General features: G+C 42.0%; 1 protein-coding gene across 6 annotated transcripts; it reads left to right on the top strand.

Moving 5' to 3' along the window:
* Positions 1-49: 49 nt before the first annotated feature.
* On the top strand, positions 50-11,116 carry Sar1 (Secretion-associated Ras-related 1). 6 transcript variants are annotated; one of them, XM_022844373.2, is made up of 3 exons: positions 50-181; positions 7,869-8,063; positions 8,433-11,116. In XM_022844373.2, the coding sequence occupies exons 2-3, from the start codon at positions 7,880-7,882 to the stop codon at positions 8,819-8,821; spliced, it is 573 nt and encodes a 190-aa protein (XP_022700108.1). In that variant the 5' UTR covers positions 50-181; positions 7,869-7,879; the 3' UTR covers positions 8,822-11,116. The 6 variants fall into 6 exon arrangements, with proteins under 6 accessions (XP_022700108.1, XP_022700112.1, XP_022700113.1 ...); XM_022844377.2 differs by lacking the exon at positions 50-181 and adding an exon at positions 388-682; XM_022844378.2 differs by lacking the exon at positions 50-181 and adding an exon at positions 1,602-1,719.
* Positions 11,117-11,310: the final 194 nt, after the last annotated feature.

Raw genomic sequence — 11,310 nt, 5'->3', positions numbered from 1 at the left:
CAACAAGGCCACTCCTCATCGAGCGCCACAGCGGGATATCACATCTGTACGACTACATCAGTAGCGCCAGCAGCGGTCGGACGATTCCGCATTTTAAGCAACTGTCATCTATCGTAGCTGCGAGTTGGGTTACGTGGAATCCCGTCGTTTCAAGCATTTTCCCTTTGCCACGGACTCAGAGGTACGTTTTTTCATGTGAAGTGTTCAAAAATTTCTCATCCTCGATCGAATAAACGCGTTTGTTATGCGTAAGTAGCGTCTAATGAGCCAGTTGCCCTAGATCCGGGCTTTCTGTGTTAAAGTGGCCCGTTCAGCGGAACAAGCATCGCTAACAGCCACAGACATCATCTCTACCTAGCTGTGCATGCGAGCTTAACTCTACGGTATGCTCGTTTTCACTGGCCTTGTCGGTTGTTATCTTCCGTCTCATTTAGCACCGTAACTGGCCATAAGTTGTGAATTACCAGCAATAATACGTATCTACCGATGTTCAGTCTATTTCATCTTTTCGATAAAACCCCCTGGCCTGTCGGTATTCTCGTGGATCAGTAGAGATGAGTTCCTCGAATGTAACAAACGAAACAAGTTCGAGTCATTTGTGGTGGTAGACGTTCAACGACCGTTCTTAGGCGGCTCTATTTGGCTGATCGTTCGAACGGTGCCTTCATCAGTTCTGCTGGCGGTTCGTACCCTGCGTGCACAAGACATAGGTGTGCGTGTCTGTCTGTACAACGGTGTGCCTGATTGTGTTAAATCAGTGGATGTGGATACCTGTGGAGCGTACATTGTTGACGGTGGCGGTGGCAACAATATTCAATGGCTGGGCATCTACAGAATGTACCCTTGAATAGAATATTCATATTTGGTAGAAACTTGCTTTTAATATGCATCGTTTCGAAATGGATCACGATGTTGTTGGGCCGTCTCCGATCGGGTCAAAAAATTAAAGTCCGTGGAATTTTTAAAACACGTTAAATCAATCATATGGAAGTAATCGAACGCTAGCGTAAGCAGTCGTTTCGTCCGGTGTTGGCGTTTTTCTAAGTAGCTTCCACGTACTAGACTGCTGCTTCAAGCATCTGACAAATGTTGTGGTGTCTCAGTTCTGCTAGTATCATTAACTTAACCGGTTCACGACTCGTATAGAATGACCGGTTGCAGATAGTTAGCGAATACATTCAAAGTGGACTAAACACCCGTGAATTGCGCTATTTTCAACTTAGTACGTATCTTATTTAATATTCTATAAATATAGATGTATATTTATCCCTGTGTCGCCGTAAGAAAACAAACGTGTTCCGCTTTATACGCAGACCTCACGCCGTTGGAGTCTTGCCAGAAGCACTGTTAGAACAGCTTTTCTTGGGGCGCTGTAATTGTAGCAATCGGTGGCAGTACCGAAAGCAGCTGGAGTGACGCTCGCTGAGCGTTTGTGTGTGGCGTCACTGCGAGAGAGGTTTGCCGCTCTCGACGATCTCCGTATCTAGCCGCTGCTATTGCTGTTGCGGTCCGCCCGTCCCGACGTCCGTTGTACACAAAATCATCGACAAACGTGCTGTCGCAACGGCTGTCGTTAATTTTGTCAGTACTAGTTACTGCTGTTTTTGTTGTTGTCGCTGCTGCTGCTGTTGCTGTTGATCATAGTACCGTCGCATCACTCACGGTTGCACGTGTAGCTTGTTGTTACAACTTATCCTTTCCGTCTGACGTCGATTTGTCGTAAGCGGAACGGCTTTTGTTTTCCGACTAAAAACTTTTTCTGGCTGACGTCTGACCATTGTCTCTGTCGTCTATTTGTCCTGGATTATATGATAAAGCAGTGCATGGTAGTGTGTTATTGTGCGTGTGTGTAAGCGTCAATGGCCGTGCGTTGACTCTCGACTCGATTTCAAATTATTCCTGCGTTGCCAGTAGATGCCACAATAGCAACGGTGACAAATTTTTTCACAACCCAAGAACACTAATTCCCGTTCCGAAAAGTTTGTTTTTAAACTATGTAGCTTCCTACTCAGTTCTTTATGGCGGTTGGCAACAGTAGAGGCAGAAGTGGTCGAAAGTCACCACGGGATCAACTGACCATAATGATAGTTAACAAAGACAGTGTGCGACAGGATACCACTGTTTGTGGAAATGCAATGCCGTTTCAATTCATTCGTCGATATGCACCATAGGTACCGACAAAAACATAGACTCACACGGACACACATGCGCAAAGAAGAATTTCTCTCTCATAGTAACCGATCGCCGTCGTTTCTGCGGTGTAAGATATGTGTATGCGCGCGCGCGCGCGCGCCCACTTGGCATCCATCTGCATTCACTTAATAAGACCTGAACCAAATCTCTGTGCCTAGCACATACAGTTTTTTTCTACCTCTTTACTTAATTATACAATTGTTTTTGTATTTTATCATTTAACATGGCTCTTAGATGTTTCGTTGTTGTATTACCCTAGCTTCATTTTATTGTGTTGCGTGCATTTTACGAGAGTGGTCGTTACCTGACATAAACAACGGCTATGATGGTATATGAGAACGACTCTGGAAGGAACAACGGCGGCGGCAGCAGCAGTTCCCTTTTTCGTAACAGTTAATACAGAATCTACCTACAAGACACAATAACAGCAACTAAACGAATGCTAGACGACTGAACTTAATAACGACCAGCGTTACTCTGAGAGTTGTTTATCAATATGTATCGATAAATATCTGTGATTGGAAATAGGCACCAGTGACGCGGTTGATGGATTCATAGATCGCATTGCACTGTATCTGGGTGCGTTTTTCAGACTCTCGTAACAGATCTGCATGAATACGCGCATGCTTTTTGCTGAACCTCACACGCTTCACTGTAATCGGTGTACTACCGATTAGGGTGAAGCTTGTGAGGTTGAAACAATTGGCATAGAACCATTACAATTCATAGGAAGAACGGTTTATCTTCCGCTGTTGGTACCCTTACGGTTCTAGTATTCATTTTGTTGTTAGAGCCTATCCGGATGCAGCACCACGAATCCGTAGAAAAAGAAGGCTCCTCGTCAATTCTGGCGCTTAGTTGCCGACTTCCACTACTATTGGCCGGACTGGATTATAAAGCTGGCTTGTCGGTCGATTTCGACAATCAATATTCGTCGGAATCTTCTTCTGGCAGACGTACTTCGTATGATGTAGACAATGTTTTTGTCGATAACGCCACTGGTAGTTGTGGCAGCTGCTGCGGCAGTAAAAGCAGGGTCGGCGGCGGTCAGGACGAACATTTCTTGAGCAGCTGATGCGATGCGGACTGCATTTGACTGTTGTCTTCTTACTTGAGCCCTGCGCTGGTCTACCCAAGCTATGTGCTGCGCATGTTTTTCTTCAAAACGGTTTTTCGTAAACAATCTTATGGCCGTCAGAACATTTATGGTTTGCCAGAAAGTCAGCTGGCTGGCTAGCCAGCAATCCCGCATCGGCGTCCAGTAGCGCTCTGCTTATGGGTTGTTTTTACTTGAACCGTTTGCCCTTCGTGGCATAGAGACATAACGTTGTTTTGCTTCAGTCGTGGAAGCTGGCAGCTCTCGATCTGCGCATATCGCTGCTCTCAACTGCTTGACTAGTCTTTCATCTGTTGATTGTCGCGACCAGATAGCGGTGGCAGCAACAGCAGTACACAACATGGACACGTTGCTGGAAGACTCTGTGATTCTCGCCAAAAGAAAACCTCTACGTGTTGCGCGGTTCGCTCAGTACCGTGTCATACTTGTGTTACGTCGTGTTGTCGTCTCTCCGTTCGTATTCGAATCGTGATGCTTACTGTTCATTTGCTTGTCGGTTGCATTTGTGCTATTTGTTGTAGTTGCATGGCTTTTATATATCGGATCAGGTAACGCTTCTCTTTATTAGCTGAGATAAGAGCGGGGTATTCCGCCGCGAGTTAGCCCTACTGGCGTCGTTACAGCCACCGTAGGTGTTACTGGCGCAGGTTCGCGAGTCTGGCGGTGAGCAACGGCTGAGCCGACGCGACCTCGACTACCAATCTCACCATCATTACGGCCCGTTGCCTGAAAGAGAAGTAAAAGTAGCGAAATAGTAAAGGAAAAGGTATAATCATTTCACAGTTTTCCTTTTGTGCCCGACGGCTGTCTCAGCAAGGAAAAATGCTTTAATTGAAGGCATCGCCGATCGACGGGTCGGTGATGTCGGCGTCCAGCTAAATCGATGGTGAGATGACAATTGATATACGAAGCGCTCTGGAATGAATCCAGATCTAAGCATCTAGATCTGTGTAGATATTTATCCCAATTATAATTTTGAGGAATTTCACCTACAGTGAAGTTCCATTGTTCAAATGTGTCTGTGGATCTCTACGATGTTCTTTTCATCATGTTAAACATATTTTGGCGTTATGGTAGATATGTAGTTTCGTCAGTTGAGCTCGTAAATCTAACTCAGGCGAAACTGTACATAATATTTACAAAGAGAAATGCATGTTGAATGGTGGCACAAAATTCAGCAAATGCTAGTATTATATAATGCTTCGACATAGTCATTTGCCAGATTACCTTTGAATGGGGCGCTTAATTTGACATGTGGCAAGGCGTATTTCTGAGCAGTCAGGCAATAGTCAAATTTTACTCGACATATGAACACGGGTCGCTCAAATTTCGCTATCAATTCATCCTTCACAAAAGATCGAATCTCTTATAATCTTTTGAGTCGTCATACCCCTTTTGTTGCTAGGGTCTGACTATTCGATTAATTATCACTTACTTTTTAAGCCGTTCGTTGCAACTTCACAAAGAGCCTTTCGGCCCGACAATTTCTGTCACCTAAGTCCGATCAATAAACGGACTCATCGCCACCAAGCTCATAGCTATGCTTGACTCAATCAAAGCATCGTATTAGTTCGACACGTGTGTAAATTTCACATAAGTCGTTCATATGAAAGCAACGGCATATTATTGAAAAAAAAGTGGCGGTGAAAGCTAAATCGTTTTCAAAAAAAAAAAACAAGGCCTATGTTTTCGTAAACAGGATGACCCATTCAATTATAGCTGTCGATGTTATGCATATATCTTCTTTATATGTATATGTAAAACAGAATTTACTCAGCTAGTTGAGTCTCTGAGCACAGATTTTTATCCGAGCAAAAAACCACAAAGAACAACTTTTATAGAAAGTATTCCTGAGGTTAATATTCAGCATTATGCGATCAGCTCATAATGGAGCATGTTAACCGGGGACAAACTGAATAATGACAATGACCACTTCATGCTTTTGCTGAAACTCGTGGCTGTCTTGTTCGCTAAATAGTATCATTGACACAATTCGTTTTTTTCTATCCCAATAGTGAGAAACTTACTGGCGTTATCAACTATCATACAGTACAAAAAAAGAAGCAGCGTCATGATGAATATTTGAAACATACATTGTTAGATCACACTGTTGTGGAAATACTACAAATGAATTATTCGTAGACCGCTTAGCACGAGTGAACGAATCGTATCAGACTATCATTGATGTCCTCACGACCGATTGTGTCGACATGTACCATATGTAAGAGGTTGAAGAAAACAATATGTAATACCACAATTCGACTTGTGACATCGATTTATAATAGTTTCACTATTGGTGAATAGGAGTCACAAAAGTTGCAAAGGTTACAATGATTTAAATTGAGTGTAGCGGGCTGCAAGAAGTTGCCGATGCCGAAAATACAAATGGTAATTTGGTAAAGTAATATTTTTTCCTTATTGTTGTCAAATGATGCCGACTGTCGTTTGAAAATTTATCGTGAGATAAAAACAACAATATTAATTTTTTAGTTGATGTTTTTGCCGTAGGTTGATTACAGAAATTGTGGGGAAAATGTAGTTTGAGCAGTTCTTGCTGCTGCAGCCCTTTTAATTAAAACTGTTGTCAAAAGTGTCCGAAGTGATGCATTTAGGAAGCCTCTCTCGTGTTGCACCCTGTAAATCAAATAAAGTAGAAGCTTATATTTTTAATACTGAACTGTGACGATATGTAGGTTGACCGTACGCTGCTTTGGTTATGCGCTCACAGGAGGTAGTTGAAGTAAGCAAAGTGACGTCCAGGTGTACTTACGGATAAACTGGAACTGTATAAGACGTGATGAATCGATTCAGCTCAATATTTTTGGAAAATACGCGTGTTCCTTATGTTTCAAGTTTCCCACCATTTTAAGTGTTTTATGTTGTTGCGGGTGATATTTCGATTAATTTAATCCACTCTGCCGAAACAAAAATCCTGTAAACGGGTGATTTCTCATGCTCCTATACCATGCTACGCCTTTTATGATAATATTACCAGTATTTTAGCAGCCTAATGGAACCTGTAATTTTTCTGTTATCGTTGAGATGCTCAACAATGAGGAGATTCATAACTGGAGACTCGACTCTTATTTTTGGTTTACTTCAAAAACCATAAAGAATGTCAATTTGACTGGTGCCGACTTAGATTGCTTCCGCCGATAAATTTCTGCAGAGTTTTGTCATTCCCTTGCCCATTTGGCCATTTTTTACTCGATTTGGCTAATCCCTTTTTTATATAGTCAACATCTGATGCCTTTCGGCTTTTGATACATTGACTGTAAGCATGTAATTCTGCCAGTCTGGAAGCGTGCAGAAATTCCTTGCTACCAAAAGCCGAAGTTAAGGTTTCAACAGCGTTAAGCTAAGGAGTGTGCACGGCTGATTTTTAGTGCGAGCATCATCCCGCTTGGGCGGGCAAGGCTGATGTAGGGCCTTCCCGTTGAAACATTTTTAACCGCGTCGGCTCTGCAAGTTCCCGAATACTATAATTTCGCTGAACAGAGCGAGTTAGGAATGTTTTTTAAAGTGACCATGGGGAGCCATGCGACTGTAAACCGAGATTTGCCAGTCCTCAACCATGAGGTGAGGTTGTCTATTTCGTAGGCACTTAACTAGTTGGGTGTGCGTGGAAAATTTGTAGTCATTATAGTTAAGCCGTGAAGTGTTTATAGCAAAGAAGCTTCAAGAGTAAGTGGTTATCACCACATGGACTGAAATATATCGGATTATGTGAGCAGTCTTTTGTGATTGAGCAGAAGTGATGTTGTAATTGTGAGACAATTTCCAACAAAGGGAAGCCATTCTCAAACAAACGACCGCAATGGATATTTTGAAATATCTCGCTCTTTTATGGAACTAGCGATTATCATATACTCTCACATTCTATTTGATTCACCAAATTTGGCGTCGAATATCTATTTTGTCGGAATTTTTAAGGATGTGTTTATTTACTGTCGGATGTTGGTATTACTGTCATTACGGTGTCCCCTTGATTCAGTTGACTCTGCGTTGGTTCTATTACTACGACGATTCGGTAAGCAGATGCCAGGTGGAAAGTGGAACGTAGATTGGCGTTTACACAAACACAAGATACCTGGGTTGGATTTAGCTTAATATTATTTGACCATTTTTCACTAGGGTTTTTGCCTTTTTACTGATATTAATCGCGGAAAGAGTTAGCGGTTTCCTTGCGATTAATCGTATTAATACGTTCGAATGTGACAGCTTGGCTGAGGTCAGTTTACGGACTTATGTCGAGAGAGAGAGAAGTATTAGAAAAGCTATGAGCATTTTTTCGGTAAATCAACTGCTTCTTTATTGATACTGCGGAGCTTAGGTTAAGTTTAGAACGTCCATAAACTCTGGTTCCCCAAATGGTTTGGATAACGAACTTTTTGTCATAACTAGGTGACTTAAGCCCCGCCTCTGCCATGTAATAAACTACGTGTAAGGCTAAATAGACGATAATATATATATTTCTGATAAATCGAAAATGTAACCCCCACTAGTCATTGATTGCCAGGTGATTAACGAAAGGACAGCGATTTCGTTTCGTTCGCAGACGCCGCAAAAATGTTCCTGTTAGATTGGATGACGGGTGTTCTAGGCTATCTCGGCCTCTGGAAGAAGTCAGGCAAGCTACTGTTTCTGGGTCTGGACAATGCTGGAAAGACGACACTTCTTCACATGCTTAAAGATGATAGGATGGCCCAACACGTTCCCACCCTGCATCCCACATCCGAGGAGCTTTCAATCGGTAAGGCACTATTATTATCATCACCATTGATGCTGTAATAGAAATACGTTGTTTAAGTTTCACATCCGAAACTGCGTTAGCATTGCACCAAGGCGGAACCAATAATAAGCTTTACTTGCTAACTTCACCGAATTCGATAAGAAGACGTCCTGAATTTTGTAGCAAATCAAGTAAATATATCAAGCATATTTTAGTTAGTTTTTAAGTCAATATATCTTAACGATTTGTGAATTAATTGTCCTAACAACTATCAACCATGGTGTACTCATTTGTGTGTATTAATTATTGCCCAGCTTGCCAGTTTTTGGTAATACCAACTCGACCCTGCCCCTCGTTTTGTTTTCCATTCAATTGCTCTTTCCGTTGTAGGCAATATGTGCTTCACGACGTTTGACCTCGGCGGTCATCATCAGGCACGTCGGGTGTGGCGCGATTATTTCTTAGCGGTTGACGCAATCGTCTTTTTAGTGGACGCTTCGGATCGCGACCGTTTCATCGAAAGCAAAACTGAGCTGGACAGCCTGCTCATGGATGAGCAGTTGGCTAGTTGCCCCGTACTAATCCTAGGCAATAAGATCGATCGGCCAGGGGCCGCTTCCGAAGATGAGCTTCGCCACTCGTTTAACCTATATTCACAGACGACTGGAAAAGGACAACGGCCCTCGGAGGGGGTCCGTCCTCTCGAGTTATTCATGTGCTCTGTACTCAAACGGCAAGGATATGGCGAAGGCTTCCGCTGGATCGCCCAGTTCCTGTGAGGCGATTCTGGCGGTGGTGTATATGAACCCCATATACACAATTAACGCTCATCGCCATGGTGAAGTTATAGTAGGGATGGTGAAATCCAATGAAAATGAAGAAGCAAGTCAAAGATAACAATAAGAACAAGAACAACAACAGTAAAAAGCTAGCGGGCTAGGATACTACTGGGGGTGCAAAGCAATTGAACTTTACTATTGGGGGTTCTTGAGGGTGCCTTGTTTTACTGATGGTCTGGCATTCAGGGGAAGTGGTACCATCATGGTGCAGTATCTTCCACTGGAAGGAATTTATTTTTGCGATTTGTGGAGCTTCCGATGCGCGTGAAAAGATGGAACTTTGCGTTTCTATTACGTCACGCAAATTTGGCATTCGGTGGAAGATATCGATTTCAAGAGGTTTTTGAGCAATGTGCTAACAGGCAGATGACGCCTCCAGTTGTACTGCGGGTTGCGATAATTGGCGATTTAACTGGACAGACAAATAGTAACATACAACAGAATGAAATGAAAAAGAACGGCCAAAATAAATGTAGTTTCTGCCGATGATGACAACAGGCAAACTAAATTAAAGATGAGGAAAGGGGCCAACGCCTGAAGTAAAGAAACTGAACATAAGTAATGCCAAAAGTGATACAGTCCGAAAAGAATAAAGGTAAACAAACTTCGAATGATAGCGGAATACTTACGCTTATATACGTTTGGCAGACAAACTCCTGTGTGCTTTCGATCTTGCTTCCATCATCTTTGGTAGATTTTAATGTATAGTAGATCTGTGAGTTAGCTTTTTCCGCACCTTTATTTTTTATCTGGAGTTCGTTAGCCGATTAGAGGGGTCGGTGTGAACTTTTGTCGTTAGGTTCTTAGGCTCCATCTCGTTGATTTTGAAAGTGAACGCTTTCATGGACACAGCTGGTGATGTTTTATAGCATCCAAGAAGTTCATACTGCATAAAAAGTTCCAACAACTGATGAATCGATTCATTTAGAGAACAGACAAGGTATTCACCTATGAAACACTATAGTATAAAAGAAGCATTGAGAGTTTGATGCCACTCGTGTATGAGACTTAATAATCGCTATCTGAAACATGGGATTTCGAATTTCTTTCAATTCGCTTTATGCCTTTCTGGTATGGATTCTTCATAAAAAATCAATACTCCGATTGATTAATGATAGCGAAGGTTATTTTCTAGGATTTCATTTCATTCCCATTTACCATATTAAATCACAGTAAGCGAGCCGAGAAAACATAACACACTCAAAATACGCGCAAATAAAATTAATGGATATAGGACACTTGTTTTCTGAAAGTGAGCTGTACATTTCTTACTAACATGTTGGACCGAATTAATCGAAATGTCGTCAGAAACAAGAAACAATTACGAGCGTAATTCGGGTTCACAGTGGTTGGCGAACGCTGAATAGTCCAGATTAGTCAGTCAATCGCAGTAGATTTAGTCGTTCGATAGTGGCAACAGCAGTAGCAATAGCAAACTAATGACGCAATGGTATCGCACCGCTACGCGCTTGTTTCATTATCAGTCCCTGATTATAATTATTATTGAAACAAACTGCGTCATATTCAACCGTAGCGAGCAGATAAAACGAAAAAGTGATCATCAATAAGGTTAATGTTCCGTTAAGCTGAGTCGAATGAAATCGTTATACGTAAGTAAGTAGTTGAATATGTACTGAAGAAATTAGAAGAACGAAATAACAATATTTTATTAAGGCTTTTTACGGTGCAGATAAACTTCTATTATGATAAAGAAGCTCGCAAGGAATGATTCGGATCGATTCGGCATATTAAATGGCAACAATAGCAATAACAACAAAAAAAGCAAGAACATTCTGCTTTGCGCGTTAGATTTGACCCCGTTTGCTTGTTAAACCGCAGGCAATAGCAACAGTCAAACATACTGAAGTGGCGAAAGAGTGATTCCGAATGAGGGTCAGAGAGGGGAGAGGTCGAGAAGTTTGTGCGGGGATAGCCGCCCGCGGAATACTTTCCGCGAGCCTCCCGCGCTTTCGTGTATATATTTTATTAATAGAGTATTTGTACAATTGAATCAGAGATGAGTGGACGCATGAGTCTATGAGGACGCCGCATAAAGGGAAAGACTAGAGACTGCTAAAGAAGACTGTGGAATTAATAATAGTAGGTTTAGGTGATGATGATGATGATGATAATTCACGATAAGTACGTGGTTTTCTCGTAGGAAGCGATGAATAAATGGTTGGTAAGGGGAATATTATGAAAAATAAAGATGAAAAGTTTTCCACTATCTGAGTACTCGTGTCTTTTTCATTACGTAAATAATGCTAGATGGAACTCGTGCAAAAAACGAAAGCTACACGTCTTCAGGAAAAAGGGCTAACACATCTTGCAGCATTTTTAATGACTTTTTCCTTATTGACATCGAGCTTATGAGCTTCTTCTTGATTTCAAGTTAACTGATTCGTAATAGCACGACCTTGTTTCATGTC

This window comes from Varroa jacobsoni, unplaced genomic scaffold (assembly GCF_002532875.2).
Source record: "Varroa jacobsoni isolate VJ856 unplaced genomic scaffold, vjacob_1.0 scaffold_1107, whole genome shotgun sequence".
In the NCBI taxonomy this organism is placed as follows: domain Eukaryota; kingdom Metazoa; phylum Arthropoda; class Arachnida; order Mesostigmata; family Varroidae; genus Varroa; species Varroa jacobsoni.
Note: the sequence above shows the minus strand (reverse complement) of the source record. Positions and strands in the feature narration are given on the sequence as shown.